General features: G+C 41.5%; 1 protein-coding gene across 4 annotated transcripts; it reads left to right on the top strand.

Moving 5' to 3' along the window:
• Positions 1–225: 225 nt before the first annotated feature.
• LOC109873678 (inositol polyphosphate-5-phosphatase A) lies at positions 226–26,030 on the top strand. 4 transcript variants are annotated; one of them, XM_031820201.1, is made up of 16 exons: positions 226–1,014; positions 8,342–8,383; positions 8,733–8,833; positions 9,149–9,236; positions 16,562–16,625; positions 17,249–17,352; positions 17,620–17,672; positions 20,063–20,182; positions 20,385–20,469; positions 20,587–20,682; positions 20,780–20,854; positions 21,912–21,985; positions 22,078–22,189; positions 22,307–22,375; positions 22,623–22,680; positions 23,442–26,030. In XM_031820201.1, exons 1-15 carry the CDS (start codon positions 955–957, stop codon positions 22,662–22,664), a joined length of 1,185 nt encoding a protein of 394 aa, XP_031676061.1. In that variant the 5' UTR covers positions 226–954; the 3' UTR covers positions 22,665–22,680; positions 23,442–26,030. The 4 variants fall into 4 exon arrangements, with proteins under 4 accessions (XP_031676061.1, XP_031676060.1, XP_031676058.1 ...); XM_031820200.1 differs by having other exon boundaries at positions 23,438–26,030; XM_031820198.1 differs by having other exon boundaries at positions 23,115–26,030.

The raw sequence follows: 26,030 nt of genomic DNA, 5'->3' as shown, positions 1-26,030 counted from the left end.
TCTAAATGAGTCAACCAGTTATGTTTTACAACAGCAGTGTCAGAGCTTGATGGAGTAGTTAATCCGACCTGTGCTTGGTCTTTTATCTTGTGGTCTTTGAACATTTTGCGTAGAGCAAACTGTTGCCAGCCCACTGACAATAACAGATTGAACATGATACACAATCTCTATAAATTAATAGGCTACGTGTTTTTTTTAATGTAGTTTGTTTTATTATTTGTGAAGTAGCCTAATATCTGGTATTTGACAGGCTAACAGCTTTCAGGCCCAACCATTCATAATCATTCCCCCCAGTCTCAGACGAGTCACAGACGTGGGCTATAATTAGAAGGTATAACCTCTAGTTGGCTACACTAGCCATAGCTTGTATATAAATGCTACTAGCCCATATATTTCGGTGTTTGGATGTTTTTAGGTCTGGATTAGGCGTCTGTGGTTTTTCATAGTAAAAGGCAGGCTTATTTGTCAAATAGAAATACCGGTATAAAAGAAACTGAGCGCCGTGGGAGGAGCTCCGGAGTTCATGACACAACATTGACAACAATATCTGGTCGCGCGGGGCAGGACGAACTGTTCTGGCGCAAGCAGCACATGCACCGTTCCAGGTTTAAATCGGTTAAGAACCTAGTCCAGTTACCATGAAGAGATATACAAATCCTTTCCTGCCTGCTCTGCCATTTCTTAGCAGATATGGGAGATAACTCCTTCCCAAGGATAAAGAATCAAGACAGCGAACGACACCAGCCATCAACAAAAAGCGGGCAAGAGAAGAGCAGAAATAAATGATCAGGATTAATTAATTATACGACCGACTCTTTAAAGGCAGATTATAGCGACCTATACAATACACCACCATAATCAGTAAACTGTTTGTAGCTAACACACGTACAACATTTTACCATCGCGTGTACAAGAGTTCTTCCTGCAGACTATTTCTGGAATTTGATCGTAATCATGGAAACGTACACTGACGTTCTACTTGTCACCGCAAATGTTGGGTCATTATTCGACAATGTAAGTATTAACACCATTTCACCTAACGACATCCTATTTTAAGTCACGTTGAATGGTGATTCAAAATGTCCAAGTGGAACAGCGAGATTCCTATGTAAGCAGTTACTACACCTGCCAGAGAACACCAGAACCGTTGCAAGACCAAACTCTACTACCTGTAACATTGTAGTTAACTACATTCGAATAGAGACCAGTTCAACTCCCACAGGCTGGCATCGGGCACGCAATCCAATATTTAATTGGATTATTATAGACCCTATAAAATAATATATATATTTTTTACATTAAGCTACTTCTTTAGACTATTAAATGTAATCATGACAACCATGATTTCTGTAGCCTAAATGCTTTCTTCTCAAACGTTGAAGTAAATTGTTTACTGTTATTGTGGCTTCTGACGACACATCGTTTTCACTTCGATGGGCCTATACAACTGAAAGTCCTCTGTCTATAGTTATACTCACCCCGTATTTATCGTGAGCTGTTGCGGCATGATTTTTGATGCGCGTGCGTGTTCTCACATCATATTGACAGATTCGCGGAGAGAATCTACCTATCAAGCAACAACGGGTCCCAGTTCAAATCAAACAGGAAATTGATGGCGTGCATCAACTACACGTTTGAAGTTATTGCCGCGAAAGTGCAGTATCATTCACTGAGCTCCCGCTCGGCTACTGCAGAAACAAGTGATTTGACATCATTTGTAGCCTAGGCTACATTGTTGGCAATTTGATGTGTATGCCTATATTGTTTCAATACTGTGGGCCCAACACCTGTTATTAGTTACTACGGGTTAACAACATATATCAATACAATGCTGGTACCACAGTAGGCCTTACTACATAAGTATTTTACACATGATGACTGAAATAGGCCATGCTCATGGTCAGCATGGAATTGTCCATATTTGGGTGCAATTGTTAATAGGCTGCACAATAAAAACTCACATTATGCACAGTAGCCTAAAGCAGGGTTTCCCAAACTCGGTCCTGTTTACATGGTCGGACAGCGTTCCTGTGTAGATTAAATTACAGCAGAGCCAGCACAAGATATGGCTTGGAAAATGTACCTCAATCCATGGATCAGAAATGCGTTGTACTCAGAATTGTCCCATGATTCCAGTTGAAGATTAAACAACTGGTAGTTTTTCCAGGAAACTGGCCTTTTGGTCCTCATGCTAGGTAGCAGAAGCCACAGCAGGCATTTTGGAATGCATTTGTCATCCCTGGATTGAGATACGTTTTCCGAGCTACATCTCGCGCCTGCTCCATGGTGTGTTAATCTACACAGGAATGCTTGTTGGATCTGCTGGCTACCTAAAGCAATTACCTCATAGCCCTAGACAACATTGTGCATTTACTTATTTCATTTAATTCCGAGGAAGTCCTTGTTTGGCTGTGAGGCTGAAACGTTTGCACAAAATACAAGTCAGCTTGTTTTCTTTTAACTAATTGTCATTTTCCATGAAATCTGGTAAAATATTTGAAGAGGCAAGTATTGTGAGTTGAGATCATGGAGACGGTTGCCTTGATATAGTAATTTGTGTATGTGGTAATAACAGGACGAAATCAATAACATATGAGTAGACCTACTTTAAGTGGTTGTGATGTGATGAGAAATGCAAACACCAGCGCATTAGTTTTGTACTGTGGTGTCTGGGAAATCGGGGCTTAGCTGTCATTGTGACTGAGGGGGAGGGGGGTTACACTGGAAATTTGGCTCAGGACCATGTTTCCGGTTTCCCTATCTGGCCCAGTTGAAAACATGTCAGATCCCATTGTGGGTTCAAGAGATCTGTAAACAGATGATTATCTTCCCAGGGGTTTCTTCATGCTTTTCTTATATGGCCGCCTAATATGTTTAAACAAACCCTTCCAAACATGGAGAAAAGGTTATGCCTCACATTTTATGGCCTTTAGCCTCACCAGAGACTAGTAATCTTGTAGGCATATTTACACAAGAAAGATGGAAATCCAGGTTTTTTTATTAAAAGGCTATACTTCTAGATAAAATCAAATCAAATTTTATTGGTCAGATGTTATTGTGGGTGTAGCGAAATGCTTGTGCTTCTAGTTATGACAGTGCAGCAATATCTAACAAGTTATGTCTAACAACTTCACAACATATACCCAATACACACACATCTAAGTAAGGAATTGAATTAAGAATATATAAATATATAGACCAGCAATGTCAGAGTGACATAGACCAATATACAGTAGAATTGTATAGAATACAGTATATACAGTTTAAGTCTGAAGTTTACATACACTTAGGTTGGAGTCATTAAAACTAGTTTTTCAACCACTCCACAAATTTCTTGTTAACAAACTATAGTTTTGGCAAGTCGGTTAGGACATCTACTTCGTGCATGACACAAGTCATTTTTCCAACAATTGTTTTCAGACAGATTATTTCACTTATAATTCACTGTATCACAATTCCAGTGGGTCAGAAGTTTACATACACTAAGTTGACTGTGCCTTTTAAACAGCTTGGGAAATTTCAGAAAATTGTCATGGCTTTAGAAGCTTCTGATAGGCTAATTGATATAATTTGAGTCAATTGGAGGTGTACCTGTGGATGTATTTCAAGGCCTGCCTTCAAACTCAGTGCCTCTTTGCTTGACATCATGGGAAAATCAAAAGAAATCAGCCAAAACCTCAGAAAACAAATCGTAGACCTCCACAAATCTGGTTCATCCTTGGGAGCAATTTCCAAATGCCTGAATGTACCACTTTCATCTGTACAAACAATAGTACAAAAGGATAAACACCATGAGACCACGCAGCCGCCATACCGCTCAGGAAGGAGACATGGTGTGTCTCCTAGAGATGAACGTGCTTTGGTGCGAAAAGTGCAAATCAATCCCAGAACAACAGCAAAGGACATTGTGAAGATGCTGGAGGAAACGGGCACAAACGTATCTATATCCACAGTAAAACGAATCCAATATCGACATAACCTGAAAGGCCGCTCAGCAAGGAAGAAGCCACTGCTCCAAAACCGCCATAAAAAAGCCAGACTACGGTTTGCAACTGCACATGGGGGACAAAGATCGTACTTTTTGGAGAAATGTCCTCTGGTCTGATGAAACAAAAATAGAACTGTTTGGCCATAATGACCATCGTTATGTTTGGAGGAAAAAGGGGGAGTCTTGCAAGCCGAAGAACACCATCCCAACTGTGAAGCACGGGGGTGGCAGCATCATGTTATGGGGGTGCTTTGCTGCAGGAGGGTGGTGCACTTCACAAAATAGATGGCATCATGAGGTAGGAAAATTATGTGGATATATTGAAGCAACATCTCAAGACGTCAGCCAGGAAATTAAAGCTTGGTCGCAAATGGGTCTTCCAAATGGACAATGACCCAAAGCATTCTTCCAAAGTTGTGGCAAAATGAATTGAGGCAGCCTACAAACCTGACTCAGTTACACCAGCTCTGTCAGGAGGAAGGGGCCAAAATTCACCCAACTTATTGTGGGAAGCTTTTGGAAGGCTACCAAAACCTTTGACCCAAGTTAATCCATTTAAAGGCAATGCTACCAAATGCTAATAGGGTGTAAGTAAACTTCTGACCCACTAGGAATGTGATGAAAGAAATAAAATCTGAAATATATAATTCTCTCTGCTATTATTCTGACATTTGACATTCTTAAAATAAAGTGGTGATCCTAACTGACCTAAGACAGGGAATTTCTACTAGGATTAAATATCAGGAACTGTAAAAACTGAGTTTAAATGTATTTGGCTAAGGTGTATGTAAAGACTTCAGACTTCAATTGTACATATGTGATGAGTAATGCAAGATATGTAAACATTATTGAAGTGACTGGTGTTCCATTTATTAAAGTGGCTAATGATTTCAAGTCTGTGCATATAGGCTGCAGCCTCTCTGTGCTAGTGATCGCTATTTAACAGTCTAATGGCCTTGAGATAGAAGCTGTTTTTCAGTCTCTCTGTCCCAGCTTTGATGCACCTGTACTGACCTCTCCTTCTGGATGATAGCGGGGTGAACAGGCAGTGGCTCGAGTGGTTGTTGTCCCTGATGATCTTTTTGGCCTTCCTGTGACATCGGGTGGTTTAGGAGTCCTGGAAGGCAGGTAGTTTGCGTTGTGCAGACCGCACCACCTTCTTGTGGGCGGTGAAGTTGCCCAACAGAATGCTCTCAATTGTGTATCTGTAAAAGTTAGTGAGGGTTTTAGATGACAATCCAAATTTCTTCAGCTTTCTTCACCACACTGTCTGTGTTGGTGGACCATTTCTGTTTGTCAGTGATGTGTACGCCAAGGAACTTAAAACTTTCCACCTACTCCACTGCTGTCTTGTGGATGGGGGGTGCTCCCTCTGCTGTTTCCTGAAGTCCACAATCATCTCCTTTGTTTTGTTGACGTTGAGTGAGCGGTTATTTTTCTGGCACCACACTCCCAGAGCCCTCACCTCCTTCCTGTAAGCTGTCTCATCATTGTTGGTAATCAAGCCTACTACTGTTGTGTCGTCTGCAAACTTGATGATTGAGTTGGAGGTGTCCTTGGCCACGCAGTCATGGGTGAACGGGGAGTACAGGAGGGGTCTGAGTACGCACCCTTGTGGGGCCCCAGTGTTGAGGATCAGCGAACTGAAGGTGTTGTTTCCTACCTTTACCACCTGGGGGATGGCCCGTCAGGATGTCCAGAACCCAATTGCACATGGCAGGGTTCAGACCCAGGGCCTCCAGCTTAATGATGAGCTTGGAGGGTACTATGGTGTTGAATGCTGAGGTCACAAAAAGGTCACCCGCCCATTAAATTAAAGGAACTTTACTTGTCAAGCAGAGAACAGTGCAAATCACCTCTAGGTTTAGAAATGTTAGGCCTACTTTTCTTTAGAGGTTATGATGGAACAGAGAGTGATGGTGCTACAGGACATGTACAGTGCATTCGGAAAGTACTCAGACCCCTTGACTTGTTCCACATTTTGTTACATTACAACCTTATTCTAAAGTTGATGAAATTCAAGGTTTACTCATCAATCTACACACAATACCCCATAATGACAATGTGAAAATAGTTTTTTAGAAATTTTATCAAATGTATTAAAAAATAAAAAGCAGATACCTTATTTACATAACTATTCAGACCCTTTGCTTTGAGACTCGAAATTGAGCTCAGGTGGATCCTGTTTCTGTTGTTCATCCTTGAGATGTTTCTACAACTTGATTGGACATGATAATTCAATTGATTGGACATGATTTGGAAAGTCACACACCTGTCTATATAAGGTCCCACAATTGACAGTGCATGTCTAAGAAAAAAGCCATGAGGTCGAAGGAATTGTGAGTAGAGCTCCGAGACAGGATTGTGTGGAGGCACTAAGCAATCAGGGGAGAAGGGCCTGGGTCAGGGAGGTGATTCTCTGGTCTGATGAAACCAAGATTTAACTATTTGGCCTGAATGCCAAGTCACATCAGGAGGAATCCTGGGATCATCCCTACGGTGATGAATGGTGGTGGCAGCATCATGCTGTGGGGATGTTTTTCAGTGGCAGGGACTGGGAGACCAGTCAGTCGAGGGAAAGATTAATGGAGAAAACTACAGAGATCCTTGATGAAAACCTGCTCCAGAGTGCTCAGGACCTCAGACTGGGGTGAAGGTTCACCTTCCTACAGGACAATGACCCTAAGCACACAGCCAAGACAACGCTGGAGTGGCTTCGGGACACGTCTCTGGTGTTTCAACAAAGTACTGAGAAAAGGGTCTGAATACTTATGTAAATGTAATATTTAAGTTTTTTATTTTGAAGAAATCAACCATTTTTGCTCTGTCATTGTGGGGTATTGTGTGTAATTTGATGAGGGAATAAGGCTGTAACATAACAAATTGTGGAAAAGTCAAGGGGTCTGAATACTTTCTGAATGCACTGTATGAAATGTTTCAGTCTCAGTTCCAGACTTCTGCTATTAAACATTCCCGCATTACCCCTGGCAACAAACATCACCTGTGGTGCAGTATAAAGTTAAGGTCAAAATTGTTACAGGCTTTGGTTTTTCCATTTATTTTTTGAGGTTGGACTTTGGCACGTACTGTAGGGGGCACCGATTGTTGTCACCTCTTTAGTACGCATGTGTTATACCTGTGCCATGTCGTTAGTGGGAAGGTGATTCACCTGTGCTGGACCAGGTGCTATTTAAGAATGGCTGGCCGGTGCTCCGGTTGTCTTGAGAGATGTGGAGGGTCAACAAACACTTTCTCTTACTTGGAAAGGACTTCAGATGGACTTACAAGGTGCCTTAGGCTGGAGTTACCCAAAGCAACTTTCACGCAACTTTGTCTGCTTGCACCCTAAGAAACTGAAAGGAATGGACACAAGGCACTGTATTGAAATATTTCAGACAAGCCCTTCAATAAAAACCTTTGCAAATAAAATGGCATCTCAGCATCTGTTTTAGGCTAATCATGCTTTTTTATGGATAAGATTAATTGGGAAAAGACGGTACTGGACACATGCAGTTGGGTTTCTTCAGTCAGACACCTGTATTATAGATGAGCTGCTCTCCCGTCAGGCCATGGTGCATGGGCAGCCGGGCATGGTGGGCAGCAGCAGTCATTTGGCCATGCAAATGCACCATGCAAAGCCACTGCTGTGCTGCTACAGCTCTGGCAGATTGGCCTGCATCCGGCTGGCCCTGGAGAATACAGCACAGTCTGTATTCTGGCAGGGCACTGGGGGAAACACAAACACACACTGTACTCTGGATACTTAGTAGCTCACAGAGGTTCCCTGGAAATATTTAGTTGAAGAACAGACATTAAACAAAATGGAAGGACACATGTTAATTCAATCTCACATTGTTACAGTGTTTACATCAACAGGCAGGCTTGCTAATAATGTTACAATTTAGAGTCTGATTCTTTATGCCACTTATGTAATAAACATATTACAACTGTTCCAGAGGGACATTTGTTTTTTAATTGCATAGGTTAAGCGTTTAACATATAATTGTACCTGTTGGTGTGTGGGTGTTTATCTGCGTAAGTCTTACTGTATGTCCCAACAAAACATTTGACAAGACTGTCATGTTGTGCTTATCCGCCTGCCTACCTCATGCATGTTTTATATCTTCCACTGTCAAGTGCTAATATATAATTAAACATGGCCTTTGGTCAGTGTATAGGAAAGGTGCCTGGCAGGGTCGATTGGTAAACCTGGGTTGACAAGATAGCACCCTAGGATCTCATTTAAACCATTCTGTTTATGCCCTTTGTTTTCAATATCTCAACTGTTCGGTTATTATTTTTGGTAGAAACCATGTGTGAACTGAATGTTAAATTTTTTTCTTCAACCCACAGGTGGGTGAGATTGAGAGTGACTGGCTTCGAGAATTATTTGGGGTGAGTTTGGGATCCCTCTCAGGTGTCCACTATGGATTCTCACATTTTTACTGTTGACATGCAAACACCTTAAGCCATCCTCTCATGTTGAGACTGAACCATGAACCCTCCTGGATGGCGGACTTATAAATCGATTAGATACTGTCTCCATTCCCAAAGAGGTGAAGAAGACACATTCCACTATTTAGCCAATACATTACGCATAGTCAAATTCCAAAGTTGTATGTCATCTTAAGAAATAACATTTACTTGACATTAGAATTCAGTAGGATGCCCCACATTTGACCACCATTATGGCACATGGTTGTGGTAGTTTAATTGCTTGCCTGATGTCTATGTCTTGTCACAGACTGTCCAGAGTCACAAACCACGCTTCATCGCCCTGCACTTCCAGGAGGTTGGAGGCAAGGACTACATGGTCAATATGGGCCATGCGGAGAACTTCTTCTGGTAAGACATCACTGTGCCAAACTCTCAATGGGACACTTTCAAAAGTATCCACAAATGCTGCCCAGACTCCTTACAGTTTTATGACCAACAGATGCAGTATAACTTCATGGTTCATCTGGCAGGTAATGTGGTAGAAGGGTTTTTAGCTGTGGTCATGAAATCTGTGTCAAAGACTATAATGTTATCATAACCTCAGGACATCAACTGCCATTATCTATATAAGAGAGGGTCCAAATACAAGTGTACGGTGTTAGAGACAGTTACTTCAGTGTTTCAGATTTTGAGTTGTTCAGTTTATCCTCTTCTGGGCTTTAGGAACATTGAGTCCAGTGAGGAGATGAGGGACTTTGACAGGGTCTGCATCTATGTGGACAACCACTTTAAGAACGTGGACAGCTTCACGGTGAGTACTACAGGACTGCACTGATCAACTGACAGAAGTTGAATTGAAAGACTCTATAACCACCATGTCTGGTTACACAAGCTCAGTCAATAACATCGATATAGTGGAGCTTGATGTACAGGAGGCTTAGGTAAAGCAATAACATGTTGTGAAAGCCCTTACCAGGGTTACCATTGGTGTCTTTGCCTTTAGAATACCTAGTGTCTCGCCTACAGCAGGGATTCACAAACTTTTTTGCATAGGTGACCCCTTTTATGATAGCAAATTCATCAGGGACCCCCTCATAATATCAGAACACAACTCCTACTTTAGAGTGCGATTAAAAATATATTTTCTTGCAGTTTTACTATGATTTCCGCAGTGCAAGGTTGAACTAATCAAGTTTCGGGGCCTTAGGAAATATTAAAGCTCCCGCACTTGGTATCAGAGAGAACATTTATAAGTGCATTAATATTTTGAGATCTGGCCATGGACCCTGCAGTACCTCTGCAGACCCCACTTTTTTTTAGACAGCAATATATCTCTGTGACCACAAGGTGGGGCCCTGCTCCACACTAGAGCTCTAATGAGGGCCAGGGCTTCTCATCAATGCTATGTTGGGTATTTTTAGACTGAGAAACAGTGATTCTTTGGTAAATATAGCATAATAGAACATTACAAATACATGGTACTGTACATACACATGATACATGTTCTGCTTTCCAATGCAAAACGCTATGTTCAGGAGGACATCCATTCTGTACAAGTTATGGTCTAATGCTTTTTGGTTTTATTGAAATATAATATTTAAGTATATCCAATACAATGTGTTTAACATGACCATAGGGTGAGGCTTTAAATTATTGTTTCATCACAAAGACAGGGTAGCAAAAAGTGCAGGTATCCATGTTGTGACATGCTTTTCTCAATAGTACAGTACAAAGGAGGACCAAACTCCTACAACATGAATGAAGTGCATGGTGGACCCTAACCCACTGGACAGTTCAGATTTATCATTGACTTAGGAGATCATAGTATATTTGACCGTTGGAACTAGGGTGATATTAGTTTGACCTCAGTGTGAATGTCACAGGGCAAGACTTTAGGTTACGTGCTGAGTTTGTTTCACCTGTGAAAGGACACTGTTGTATCCTCCCATGTAGTTAATTACAACATGACAATGTGTGGAGGGTATCTCAGAGAGTATAATGTACAGTACACTCTGAAAGTTATAAAGTGTGAGTACGGACAGAGGTGATGTGTTTAAAGGCTGGTTTATACACTTGTACTTGGCTCTCCGCTAGTCTTATATCCTCATCTACCCTCTGGCCCCCCAACTCTCTCTTTATGTGACTACAATATATACGGCTGTGTGTCTGTGCAGCGCTAAACTATCATTATAGAGTTGTCAGGAGGCTGTCTGGGTCCTGGACAGTGTCTCAATCTCCACACCTGTCCAGACCAGCTCCATCTTCAGCCTCCCCTCGAATGGCCTCTGTACCTGGAATAAAGACTGTTTCCAGTGTTGCTGGTCCTGAGCCACCTTAGTTCTAAATGAGCCATGTCATATCGAGCCTGGTTCATAAATGGGCTGGTCAACACAACCCACAGGTCTAGTTGTTGCTTAAATCCAATTTTGGGAGGGTCCATCCCCATCATGTGTAGAGTTTCACAGGATTAAACCCACCCAAGCTAGACCCCAACACTGGAGCCATGACAGTGGGGTCAATGGATCTGTCTACACTCGGAGGTGTGTGAAGTGGAGGGGAAAGTCAATGTCCAGGTGTGGGGAGACAGGCCAAAGTCAATAAATGTAACTCTAGATTAAAACTATTGATCCCAGCCCATTTGTAAACGATAAATAAGGGCTGAGGGGAGTGGCGGACATCTGGGACTATGTTTCCCCTGTGCTTGGTTGTCTGTGCCCCCCCCCCCCCCACCTGCCCTAAGAGGGCTGTAGCCCCCAATGCCACATTCTCATTTCGCCTGTGCCACCAGCATTGATTTTCAATTTGTTTCCCCTCGGCTGCTCCCTGGTCAGAGGGAGGGGGGGTCTATGTTCAGAGGGGCTGTGAGGAGGGGGGCAGTCATGCATGCATTGCCTGTATAAATGGTGTTTTGATAAAAAATCACTTGTAAGTCAATCGTTTTTATTAAACTGTGCACAAACCTGATTGATGAAGATGGGTCCTTGGCAGAGTATGTGGAGGAGAACCTTTCTGTGTGTGTTTACATTTTTTTAAAGGCACAGCAGACTTCTACAGTCATAAAATTGTTTTACAGTTTTAAGAATATCCCCCCAAAAGGTAATTGCTATTGATAGCATCACTATATAGACATTAGACAATGTTTATTAGTTGGTAAACACACAAACCTGCCTACCATGTTTTCTTTCAAACTAATGCATTCGATTTGATTTAATAACTGCTGTAACTCATGTTAGTGATTCAGCTGAAGTCAGCTGATGTTAGATTTAACTTGCAAAACCGTCACTTTAGTCCGAACCTCCTCTTACCCCCGTCCCCTCCTTCTCCAACTTGGACAGGTCTGTCCCTAATCGCTGGTCACCCTGACTGGTCGTAATAGGGACAGCTCCGTCCCATTAAATGAGGATCGCTCTGGCAGTGAAGATGAATGGTATCTTCAGGGAGCGATCTCTCATGTCGGAGGGGAATAGAGCGGCCCGTCACACCAAGGGTTGCACGTATTGGGGAATATTTAGAGGTGGAAACTTTCTGTGGGAATATATGGGAAATATATGCAAATTAATACGATTTAAATATAGATGTTTTTTGCATTGGATATATTTACCATATTATATGGAGACAGAAACATAAACCTTTTACCTTATCATAAGTAGACATAATTGCAAATGATTGAATCCTTCCAATATAAATAAAACAAAACAATTTATGAATTATGAATTGGACTTTAATTAAATGAGTTGACTATTCACACGGGATGATTTCCCTGAACAAAACAATATTGAATGATCTCTAATGATCCATCGCATCTCCCAAAAATGTTTTCAAAATACATCTGTAAAATGATAGTCTAGAAACTAAAGCTTTGGTTGTCTTCCTCTCAGGCTTCCATGTCTTCTCCCTGGACTTCCTCAATGTCCACCTCTTGAACATCAGACTCTGAGGCCTCATCTTCACTGTCACTTTCCAACCTTGTTGAGGATGGCTCGTTGTCAGGCTCAAAAAGCCTCAAATTTGCACAGAGGGCCACCAATTTTGGTGGCACAGTTGTGTGTGTGTTCCCAAACAAGGACCAGTTGAGCTCTGAGGCGGCTGATGTTAGTTGGATTTGGAGGATGATGGAGGAATCAGGGAAACGAGCCTCAGATCCACAAAGTCCCTTCCACCAGTTGGCTGATGAGATATGTTGGCACGACTGCCATATTGCATCTCAATCCCAAATCCTTGCTTGGAAGTGTACTTCCAGACTGCCTCATCCAGGCCAAGGAGGCGAGACACGGTAGTGATGACACCATAGGCCATGTTGATCTCTGCACCAGACAGGATGCTCTTGCCAGCATACTTGGGGTCCAACATGTACGCTGTGGTGTGTATTGGCTTCAGGCAGAAGTCTTCATGCTTTTTGATGTTTCAGAACTGCAGTTCTCTGCTTGGAGTAACAGTGAAGTGGGCAGGGCAGTATGGATTTCTTCTCTTACATCTGCAAGCGGAGTCTGAACATCAGACAGGATGGCATTGTCTCCCTCAATCCGTGCAATGGCTACTGCTATAGGTTTCATGGTGCTTGCCACCCTCTCCCAAAATACATCATCCAGGAGGATCCTCTTTTTTATTTTACTAGGCAAGTCAGTTAAGAACAAATTCTTATTTTCAATGACGGCCTAGGAACAGTGGGTTAACTGCTTGTTCAGGGGCAGAATGACAGATTTGTACCTTGTCAGTTCGGGGGTTTGAACTTGCAACCTTCCGGTTACTAGTCCAACGCTCTAACCACTAGGCTACCCTGCCACCCTGTTGATGAGGCTGTCCATATCGGCAGACTGTGATATGGCCACTTCTTGGAGATACTCCTTCCCCTACAGGAGACTGTCAAACATGATGACAACACCACCCCAATGGGTGTTGCTGGGCAGCTTCAATGTGGTGCTCTTATTCTTCTCACATTGCTTGGTGAGGTAGATTGCTGCTATAACTTAATGACCCTTTGCATACCTAAAAATTTCCTTGGCTCTCTTGTAGAGTGTGTCCATTGTTTTCAGTGCTATGATGTCCTTGAGGAGCAGATTCAATGCATGAGCAGCACAGCCAATGGATGTGATGTGAGGGTAGGACTCCTCCACTTTAGACCAAGCAGCTTTCATGTTCGCTGCATTGTCTGTCACCAGTGCAAAAACTTTCTGTGGTTCAAGGTCATTCATGACTGCCTTCAGCTCATCTGCAAACCGGTGTGTCTGTTGTCCCTTGTGTCTGTGCTCTTGTAGAATACTGGTTGAGGGGTGCAGATGATTTAGTTAATTATTCCTTGCCCACGAACATCAGAGATGATTGCAATACAGTCTGCTTTCTCTATTGTTTGCTTGACCTTCACTTGAACTTTGTTGAACTCTGCATCCAGCAAATAAGTATAAGTATGTCTGGTTGGAAGGGGTGTATGCTGGGCAAAGAACATTCAGAAATCTCTTCCAATACACATTTCCTGTGAGCATCAGAGGTGAACCAGTTGCATACACAGCTCGAGCAAGACATTCATCAGCATTTTGTCACACCCTGACCATAGTTTGCTTTGTATGTTTCTATGTTTTGTTTGGTCAGGGTGTGATCTGAGTGGGCATTCTATGTTGTGTGTCTAGTTTGTCTATTTCTGTGTTTGGCCTGATATGGTTCTCAATCAGAGGCAGGTGTTAGTCATTGTCTCTGATTGGGAACCATATTTAGGTAGCCTGTTTGGTGTTGGGTTTTGTTCTTGTCTTTGTGTTTGCACCAGATAGGGCTGTTTAGGTTTTCGCACGTTTATTGTTTTGTTAGTCTATTCATGTATAGTTTTCTTTATTAAAGAACCATGAATAGAAACCACGCTGCATTTTGGTCCGCCTTTCCTTCAACTCAAGAAAACCGTTACACATTTCTCTGACTACGTTCCTCCATTGAGCCAAAAAACCTTCTGATTCCAGGAGGATCATGAGCTGTTGCTATCGATAAGGTGTCTGATTCATAATTTTCACCTCGAATACAAGTAGAGGGACTTTTGTCAGAGGTTGCTTGTTGTGAACACTGAGGGAACTTTATGCACTTGGCTAGATAATTCTGCATCTTTGTTGCATTCTTCACATATGATTTGGCACAGTATTTGCAAATGTACACAGCTTTTCCTTCTACATTAGCTGCAGTGAAATGTTTCCACACATCAGATAGTGCCGTGGCATTTTCCTGTAAAGATTAGGGGAAAACGTAAAAAAAAAAAAAAATCCAAATACAATTCCATGTGCAGATATATAGTTAAGCAGCTAGATTAAACAACTCCTTTGTAATATAAGTGTTTTAAAATTTAACATGGCAACAGTTGAACTAACACTCCTCAGTTAGCAGGCTCAATCAAGCTAAAATACACATGGTAGCAAAAACTAACTAGCAGAAATTGTTAACAAGTTAGAAATGATTTAAACACACTTTGCTGTAGGCTACTATTTACTAGTTGACAAAATATATTCACCCTACCCAATATTGTAATCAAAACTTAACAGAAAGCATGTAGTCCTTGGCTCACAGTGTAGTAGTGTGCAAGATCTTGAGAATCATCCGCACATGTGATGATTCAATTCTATTGAATTGGGGATAGTTTAACCAAAAATGCCACAAGACCTAGAATTGCCTTGTGTATCCCACAAAAAAATGTTTACTGTTATAAGCTAACTTTTTTTGTTAAATTTAAGCAAAATTCCCCAAATTCCAAGGCTTAACTTCCCATGGAAAATTTCCGGAAAAATTCCTGAAATTTACCGGAAAGTTTCCGACACTTAGCAACCCTAATCACGCCCGAGACCCTCTGGGTGCCGCCAAATTTTTCTTCGGCCCGCAGCCGGCACGGCAGCCCTACTGTTTAATACATTTTCAATTGTTTTAATTTTCTGTCTTTATTGAACTCAAGGCATGATTATTCAGAGCAGGCAGTTAGTACATTAAAAATGGTCACATCGGGATGATTGGGTGCTAAAGTGTGTGTGTGTGTGGTGGGTGCACGTTTGATTGTGTACTGTGTACATGTTATTGCAGTAAAGCTATGTGTTTCTGTGGACGAGTGAGTTGAGCATAATATAATTGCTTGAAAGAGGGAAGGTTTGAAATACTAGGTGGGTGTGTGGCTGTGTGTGAAAGGAGATTAAAACTACTGAAGATGATAATGATGTAAATATTATGGAATCAGATCATGTTGCATCATACTCCTTGATGAATCAGAAATGAAGTTGTTTCTCTAAGTCATTATGACCGAATGTTTCCAGTAAAGCCTAAATGTGCTATATCGGACCAGCATGCCCAAGAATGTCGCGTGAGCATGTTGCAGTTAGTCAAGCTGTTTCGCAAGAATTGATGACGTTGATATTTTAAACCGAAACAAACTTTGAGGGAAGTCTGTGCAAGGTACAGTTGAAGTTGGAAATTTACATACACTTAGGTTGGAGTCATTAAAACTTGTTTTTCAACCACCACAAATTTCTTGTTAATAACAAACTATAGTTTTGGCAAGTCATTAGGACATCTACTTTGTGCATGACAAAAGTAATTTTTCCAACAATTGTTTACAGACAGATTATTTCACTTATATTTCACTATATCACAATTCCAGTGGGTCAGAAGTTTACATACACCAAGTTGACTGTGCCTTTAAACAGCTTGGAAAATTCCAGAAAATGATGTCATGTCTTTAGAAGCTTCTGATAGGCTAACTGACATCATTTGAGTCAATTGGAGGTGTACCTGTGGATGTATTTCAAGGCCTACCTTCAAACTCAGTGCATCTTTGCTTGACATCATAGGAAAATCAAAAGAAATCAGCCAAGACCTCATAAAAAAATGTGTAGACCTCCACAAGTCTGATTCATCCTTGGGAGCAATTTCCAAATACCATGTTCATCTGTACAAACAATAGTACAAAAGGATAAACACAATGAGACCATGCAGCCGCCATACCGCTCAGGAAGGAGACACGTTGTGTCTAGAGATGACTTCAACTGTATTTCTGGAAGAATGCAAATATTGGAACATGAGAGAACTTGATAATGTCTCTATACTTTATCATCACTGCAGCAAACTGACATTCTCAGCAATTGTTTAAAGGAGCTTGTATTGTATTCCTTGTCCTTACAGGCCCTGGGAAGCATGTACTTCATCCACAAGTCATTGAAAAACATCTACCAATATGATTTTAATGGTAAGAACATTACAATCATATCTATATCAAGTCACTATTGACTTTGAATAACAAAAGATGAATGACATTTTGTTATCACTTTATGATTTATCACTTCCATTCGGGCCCTGCACGTGGCGATAATTTCAGAACATCTGTATCAGTCCTGGTGTGCAAACTTGGCCCTTTGTAATGTATCATTATTATAATATGTTTTGGCACAAAACAGTTTAGGAGGTAAGAGCAATTTGGTATGTCAGTCTGGAGATTCCCATCTGTGTATTTTGATAACAAGTCGGAACATCTTTTAAACACTGCAGTGTGATGGCCACCTCTTCTGGCTAAACATATCAGGGAATCTGAATTGAAAATGGGATGTGTTATTTTCTTGTTGCATAGTCCAGTCACGTTAGGCATGACAAATATCTTAAGAAAAGGCTTATGGAAAAGCCATAAAAATCCCAGGACTGCCATGTTCTGTGTCGCCAGTCAGATTGGTGCACAGCGACCAAACAATGCCTAATGGCCTTATTATAGATCCTCTGGTCACGTATGCTGCTGTGATCAGCTTAACATCACTTTATTGATTGGTGTTTGCATGTTTTCTCACTCTTTTACCCTTCCTACCTCTCTCCCCCTCACAGTTAAAGATTTTAAAGCAGTGTCTGGACAAAACAAGTATGTGGGATCCCTGGATGGGGTAACCACAATGGAGAAAGAAAAATTCCCGAAGAATTTCTGGCCTGATGTGAGTGTGTGTGTGTGTGTGTGTGTCTGTGTAGGGTGGGGTGGGGTGGGTGTTCAGGGTGACCCAGGAGGTGTTGGAACAAATATGTGAGTGGGGGCTAAAGGGGGAGTCTATCTGACAGGGATATGAGACAAATTGTATGGAATAATCAATAATTACCAGCATGGCCCTCCAATTAGTTAGCTAAATGGTGGTACAGTATTTGGTGAACATTTAACATACAAAACATTCATCTGTATACATTTTTTTTTGTGATGTGTTTTGCAGTTCAAATGGTCTAGGAAGGGCTTCATGAGGACCCGGTGGATCATTCACAACCAGTACGTACTCTAGTCTAGTGGTTCCCAAACGGTGGGTCGGGCTGACATTTTTTTGTGCGTAGAATTTATATATATTACATTTTTTACATAATGTTCAGAATGGAAAAACACTTTCCGTGTGAACTTAAATGACTTAAACCAAATAGAAAGTATGTAGAAAAGATAAAGGACCTATATACAGTGCATTCACAAAATATTCAGACCCCTTGACTTTTTCCACATTTTGTTACATTACAGCCTTATTCAGAAATGGATTAAATAAAATCATCCTCATCAGTCTACACACAATACCCAATAATGACAAAGAGAAAACAGGTTTTTAGAAATTTTTGCTAATTTATTACAAATAAAAAACTGAAAAAACAAATGTACATAAGTATTCAGACCCTTTGCTATGAGACTTGAAATTGAGCTCAGGTGCATCCTGTTTACATTGATCATCCTTGAGATGTTTCTATAACTTGATTGGAGTCTACCTGTGGTAAATTGAATTGATTGGACATGATTTGTAAAGGCACACCACTGTCTATATAAGGTCCCACATTTTACAATGCATGTCAGAGAAAAAACTAAGCAAAGAGGTCGATCGAATTGTCAATAGAGACAGGATTGTGTCGAGCCACAGATCTGGGGAAGGGTACTAAAAAATGTCTGCAGCATTGAAGGTCCCCAAGAACACAGTGGCCTCCATCATTCTTAAATGGGAGAAGTATAGAATCACCAAGACTCTTCCTATAGTTAGCTTCCTGGACAAATGGAGCAATCGGGGGAGAAGGGCCTTGGTCAGGGATTTCCTCTCTGGAGATGGGAGAACCTTACAGAAGGACAATGATCTCTGCAGCACTCTACCAATTAGGCGTTTGTGGTAGAGTGGCCAGACCGAAGCCACTCCTCAGTAAAAGGCATATGACAGTGTGCTTGGAGTTTGCCAAAGGGCACCTAAAGGCTCTCAGACCATGAGAAACAAGATTCTCTAGTCTGATGAATGCCAAGTGTCACGTCCAGAGGAAACCTGTGAAGCATGGTGCCTTTTTCAGCAGCAGGAACTGGGAGACTAGTCAGGATTGAGGGAAAGATGAACGGAGCAAAGTACAGAGAGATCCTTAATGAGTACACAGCCAAGACAACACAGGAGTGGCTTCGGGACAGGGTTCTGAATGTCCTTAAGTGGCCCATCCAGAGCCTGGTCTTGAACCTGATCAAACATCTCTGGAGAGACCTGAAAATAGCTGTGCAGCAACGCTCCCCATCCAACCTGACAGAACTTGAGAGGATCTGCAACGAAGTATTTGAGAAATTCCCCAAATACGGGTGTGCCAAGCTTGTAGCGTCATACCCAAGAAGACTCGAGGCTGCAATTGTTGCCAAATGTTCTTCAACGAAGTACTGAGTAAAGGGTCTGAATACTTATTTAAATGTGATATATATATTTTTTTTATGGGGTATTGTGTGTAAATGATGAGGGGAACCAACTATTTTATAAATTTTAAAATAAGGCTGTAACGTAACAAAATATGGAAAACGTCAAGGGGTTTGAATACTTTCCGAATGCAGTGTATTTAAAAATAATAGCCTATAATCTTTGAGAATTTACATCAATGAAATAAAAGCTAGACAATCAGGCCCCCATTGATTTTGTTTTAATGCTTAAGCATAAGAACACAGCATTAGCCATGGCAAAATGTGTAGAATTTCAGGAAAGTAGTTGTAAAACTGCACAATTTTCTCCTCAAACAAGATGATATTCTTTTATTTATTTGTCTGTGTATGTTTTTTTCACCGCTCAACCCTCACAGTGGGTCACGACTCAAAAGACACCTCAATTGATGGGTCACGAAGCGAAAAGTTTGGGAACCCCTGCTCTAGTCTACTGACCTACTGCTCTACTCTTCTCGATTCTACGTACACTACTGTCTACTGTCACAGCTCATTAATAGACAGAGAGCGGGCTGTCATCCCGTTACTCAATGAATGCAGTGGTTAAAGCTGAAGCTCAGCAAACACCCTCTGTTTCCTCTGCACAATAGTTACTGCTTGCTCTCCTGTGTCACTACCACCAGTTCTTAGACAAAAGCAGTCTATGGGCAGAGTGCTACAAGGTCACCCTGTGAGTCAACATAGCCCGCCTGTTGGATGCACATTCATTGTTTTCTGGTGGCAGCAGCAGAAAAGGAGTGAATGCTCGGCACAGAAGACTAATGTGTTTGTTTGTGGACTAGCATTACCTCAAGTGCCCTCACTAATAACTAAACTCTTCATAACTGGCATCACTGAACAGCACACACACAGACACGCTTCTAAATCGAATAGGAGGACAAATATCTTCCCAATGCTCCCTTTTTTCATAGATATGTCTGCCAATTCTCATTTTGTGGGTGTGCTCTCTGCAGGGGTCTGGACCTAGTCAACGTACACCTTTTCCATGATGCCTCCAACCTCATTGCCTGTAATGCCAGTCCCTCCATCTACTCAGCCAACCGCCAGAAGGCCCTCAGATATGTCATCAATAGGTTAGCCTGCCCATTCTCAGCTTTGAAGAACAACTCAAGTGCACCTACTTGAGAGATATACTGTAAGCCCACTTGGGAATCTAGATAAAGAAAATAGTTGGTTTGCAAGTGTATGTAGATCTGCGTTTACAATCATTTTAAAATAGAGGACTCAATTTATAGGCTAAAACATTTGACTCATACCCGTGTCATTTCCTTCCAGGATATCAGAGAGCAGCTACACTCCACTCCCCTTCTTCCTGTTTGGGGATTTCAACTTCCGCCTGGACACCCTTAGCCTGGTCCAGGTATTATATGACACACTTCCTCAAGAATTTAATTAGAATCAGAAAATCAGGAAACCTTACTAATGGTCAGCTGACTGTTGACTTAAAAAAAAAAAAATGTGTGTTTGTGTGTTCTAGAACTTGTCCACTTCAGCAGAGGTGCAGACAGTGAAGAAGGACAGCAGTAACGAGGTGGAGAAAATAATCTGTGAGGAAAAGGACAATGACCACAAGGTGAGCCTCCCCATCCATCCACGTCTTCCATCCTACTGCCTCCTTGTTGTTATTCAGATTCAGACGTTTACTGTATCCCCAATTCCTTCATCTCAAGATTCTTCTCCATATTGAGACCAAGTTGTTTGCCTACCTGCACCAGGCAGTGTTCAGAGAGGACAACGGCAGAGCGGTGAGAACATTTTCTACTGTACACATCAACTCATTTACACCCCACCCATATTAATATCATGATCTACTGCTCACTGCCTTGACAACAATCATAACTAAGCGAAGGAGCCAGGGACTGAACACCTCCGTCTGCAATTGGATGCTGGACTTCCTGACGGGACGCCCCCAGATAGTGAGGCTGGGCAACAACGCAGCCGCCATACTGACCCTCAACACAGGGGCCCCTCAGTGGTGCGTGCTTAGTCACCTCATGTAATCCCCGTTCACCCTCGACTGTGTGGCCGTGCACAACACCAACACCATCAAGTTTACAGACAACATGACGGTAGTAGGCCTGACCACCAACGACGATGAGACAGCCTATAGGGAGGAGGTCAGAGACTTTGTCAAAGACTCCAGCCACCCACGTTATAGACAGTTCTCTCTGCTACCGCATGGCAAGTGGATGCACCTTCTGGAACCAACAGGACCCTGAACAGCTTCTACCCCCAAGCCATAAGACTGCTAAATAGTTAGTTAAATAATTAACCAAATAGCTTCCCGGACTATCTGCATTGAAATTTTTTTGCACTAACTTTTTTTGACTCATCGCATAGCTGCTACTACTGTTTACTGTCTGCCACTTTATTCCTATTTGCTGTATATGCACATATCTACCTCAATTACCTCGTACCCCTGCACATCAACTCGGTACTGGTACCGCGTGTATCATTGTGTATCTATTATTATGTGTTTTATTACGTGTTCTGTTATTTCTCTATTTTCTTTCTCTCTGCATTGTTGGGAAGGGCCCGTAAGTAAGCATCTCACTGTTAGTCTACACCTGTTTACGACGCACGTGACGTGGTGTAACATTTGATTTGATTACTGCCTTGGCTACCAGTTCCTAAACAGAAAACAACCACAGAAGATGCTTCATTAAATTCATTAATTCAATTACATCCTACCACAGAGGTAGTTATGAAATTGAAATTTCACATTATGCATATGTTTATGGTTTGCAGATTACTACATGTTTTGGGTCCTCCGGTAATTGTTAATCGTTCTATATCACTCAGATTTTGAAATATGACAAGGAGATTGCTGCCTTTCAAGATGTCATTGCCGAGGAAGAAATCCTGTTTCCACCCAGGTAAGCCTCATCCCTGACAGCCCTGTTACTATTACTGTCACTATTACTACTGCCTGAAGATGCCATGTTGTCGGTCGGTCTGTCTCTGTCAGTTACCCCTACAGTGAAGACTACACTAAACCCACCCAGTACATGAACACTCGCTGCCCCTCCTGGTGCGACCGTATCCTCATGTCTCACACTGCCCAAGATATCATCCACAGGGTGAGTAAGCTGGCAACGCTCTGCCATCCACACTTACTGACTAGTTGATTCATTTATTTATTTATCATGGAGGCACTTTCTGTAGGCCTATTAAAAGAAAATTGTGTTTCATTTCAGAGGGATGAGGGAGAGAGCAGTGTGGTTTACAACATACTGGGCCCTAATGTCTGCATGGGCGACCACAAAGTAACCTTTTATTTATACATACATACATACATACATACATACATACATACATACATACATACATACATACATACACACACACACACACACACACACACACACACACACACACACACACACACACACACACACACACACACACATACATACATACATACATACAAATGTAACATGTCTGCTCTTGAAAATGGCCCTTGATAAACAGGACTTAACTGATGAACCATTGTGTATTCTTCCTTTTTCCCAGCCTGTTTTCTTGTCCTTTGCACTGAAGACAAATGGCCATTGACAAGGATCCCTCTGTGGTAAGAGTATATGTGCTAGTGAGTGTGTAGTGTATGTTCTATAGGTTTACAGGATTATATCCAGGGGGTCTCTGAAATAGCGATCACAGGCCGTAATCTTGTCCAGCTCCCGGGCCTTTTCTCCAGAGAGCCATAGACCAGGCTGGCCCAGTGGAGTGCTGTTGGGATATGAACTAAGATGAAGTGCCTCTGTGGACAAACTGCATCCTTTGTCCATAACGTAGCTGGGCCATCTATGTATATAGAATCCTCTCCACTGTCGCTGTGTGTGGCTACACTAAGCCCAATGTGGGCCCTCTTTTCATTCATTACCAGACAGATTTCCGCCCAGAGAGACATTCATTGTGCAGGGCAGTGTATTGCATTTTTACGGCTGTGATTTTGTTTTGCTGCCATTTCTATGACTTTTTCATACGATAGTTTTCTCCTTAAAGAGGATTCCTCTTCAGAAGGTTCTGACAGTGATAAAAGCCATGCATCGGAAGGACTTATCGGAAGGGCTTTTCAATGAGGGGACAGCATACCAAAACAAATCATATGTGATTCTCTGGTCTGCCATGGCTATCCTGGTCCCATCTATGAATCCAGCACGATTTCACCCAATTTGGACTTGTATCTTCTTTTGTTTTTTAGGAACTCCTTTAGCAATCCGATATCATTAATTTACACATTGAAACAATTTATAGATGATTTCTAGATGTTGCTGTATGTTTTCCTTGTGGATGGTAAAGAGTTAACTTTTCTCCCATTATCTAAGCCAGTGTCTATCCAACATTGGTCATCACCATCACACACTCCCACTCCGCTATCCGTACCAGAGGATAAACAGAGCAGCTCCTACCCAGTCACTGCACCCAGCCTCTCACCGAAGTGCATGCAATTCAGTCAGTTTTCACCCAACCAAGTCTCTCATTCTATTCTCCTCTCACTCCAAGTTATTGATTGCCATGACTTGGGCGACATCATCACAGATTTGATCATCAGCATTATGGATTTTTTTGACAGACAATTTGCTCTGTCCTGTGCTTGGCCATACGTCTCGCCATCCATACCCCAAAATATACACCGGGACAGGGTATTTTCTGGGAGTCCCCTCTTCAGTGATGGATCGTTGGAATAGGATTGCTGGATGGAATAGGACCAACGTGAAGACAATCGACTATGTGACCGTGGGACTGCTGATGTTTAGGCCATGGTCTTGTCAGGGAGGGACCAGCTCTCACCCAATGGGAGGAAGGAGACATGTGAGGACACACACATATACACACTCTGGCACTCTGCCAAGTAAATACCCTGACTTCAGCTGGTTAAATGGTTTTAAAGTGTCAAGGGTTTATAATTAAGTATTGACCTTCATTCCTTCTGACATTCCTGAATGGAATATGCATGCTTTTAATTTGTATGTTAGTCTTTTATTTTACTTATTTATTTTCTGACTGTTTTAACTGTTTACCATCAACACAAGCATGCTAAAAGCAAACACTCACAAACACATTAAACAAAAGCTGCTACAGTATTTCAATGCACCGTCCGCATGTTTGTCAGAACAGAGCAGTAGTGTAATACACATTTCTCTGTGCATTATTATGTTGTGCAGTCTTTTGTTCGAAACATACATTTTACCAGTACGTACATACTATCCCAGCTCATCCGTGGAACAGTGAACTCCAACAAAACGCTCCATTTGCCTCCTAATGCCACGCTGAGGTTATTTTTCCTAACCTACTATCTCAATGGTGTTATAAACTCAGCTTAAATCAATAAAATGATGTAAAAGACCAGTGGGCCAGATTCAGGCTGGGAGCCCATAAGGTCAGTATGAAATGTGGAAATGTGCCTTCCTTTCCCATCAGACCTCTACCTTGGATTCCCTCAGCCTCTAAAGTGTAGCATCTACATGCTGCTGAATACTGATGATCACAGCTCTGCCTGCCTGCTACCACACTCTGCTGGGTATACTCTGGTGGCTTGTACGTTGACATATTATGGGGTGGGCCTATGTAATGTACAACCATATGGTTCAACTGTAAGGTTAGTCTACTCTATCGGACATCAGAGCAGACATGGGCGGCTAAATGTTGTCAGCTTCTGAGAATATTCAATTAAATGGAAATGTTCCACATTCAGACAATATCAGCACAAAAAGACACCAAGCTTGCTACATCAGTCACTGATAGGAGTTGATTTTGCTGCTCCCTTATAAGGACATCACATTTATGTAGTCTATTTTCATTTCTGATGCGTATTGCCGGTGGTACAGTAGGTAGCTACATTCTTGTTACCATGAAGTGCTTTATTCCACAAACTATGACTGGGTCCTTTAAAGTAGCTCATAAGAGATTCATAAATATGTTTTCATTTGTTTTTAGAGAATTGAAGTGTGCTAATAGAGATTTCTCTTGTTCAGGGGAGCTGACACAATGTTATTCTGTTTTTAATAATGCATCCATTGTTTTACAAGGCTTCTGGACTGTTTCAGTTACTGTGATCAGTTTGACTGTTTTACCAAACAATAACTTGTTTACCATCCCACTCTTTAATTTGAATGTGGATGTGTCTGGAATGGATGTTTGATACTACCTTCACACATTCACACAGGCGAAGTTTGAACAATTTGAAGCTTGACACCTACGTATTATTTTGGTTGCAGTTATTTTATTGAGTATATCTTTTTTTCTATGTTATGTTTATTTGTGCTGTAGCAACCTCTTCAGATCTTTGTTCATTGTCCATGTTCTGTTTTGTATGAAATGGATGGCTGGTTTGCATCATTTTGCTTTGATAAGGACTATTTCAAAGACTTTTAAAATATAATCATGGATTTCTTATTGATTAATAGTTGTATCAAATATTCAGAATGCACTTAAATGTTCAATGCCTATTAATGAAGTTATTCAAATGTTGTACTCTTTTAAGGTAGAAAATGCATAATTTGTCATCAATCTTCCTCTGTAATATGTGTTGATTGACTGACACTCAATCTGCTGTGAAGTAATTATAGACTGATATGACAAGGATTCATTAGTTCAAATGTATAGATAGATTATTCTTGTAATCTGGACCCTGTCAAATGACCTTAATTAGTTTACAATCAATAATGTATGGGTCTGCGTGGAAAGTGCAAGGCCCACTCAATAATATACTTATACTAGTTGATTCATGGTATTGTCAACATATTGTAATGCCCTCCAGAGATTGCTCTCGGTTTAGAGTTCAACATGAGGCCAGTAGTATTGTTAGATGGAGTGGACTAATGCCGTTTGTCGAATTTTCTGGTTGAACACAAAAAAAACACTACATTCATGTAATGCTTCCTGTTTTGTAAATAAATGTTGACCACTGCAATTACA

Source organism: Oncorhynchus kisutch, linkage group LG3, assembly GCF_002021735.2.
Source record: "Oncorhynchus kisutch isolate 150728-3 linkage group LG3, Okis_V2, whole genome shotgun sequence".
NCBI lineage: Eukaryota > Metazoa > Chordata > Actinopteri > Salmoniformes > Salmonidae > Oncorhynchus > Oncorhynchus kisutch.
This window is presented reverse-complemented; position numbering and strand designations above follow the sequence as displayed.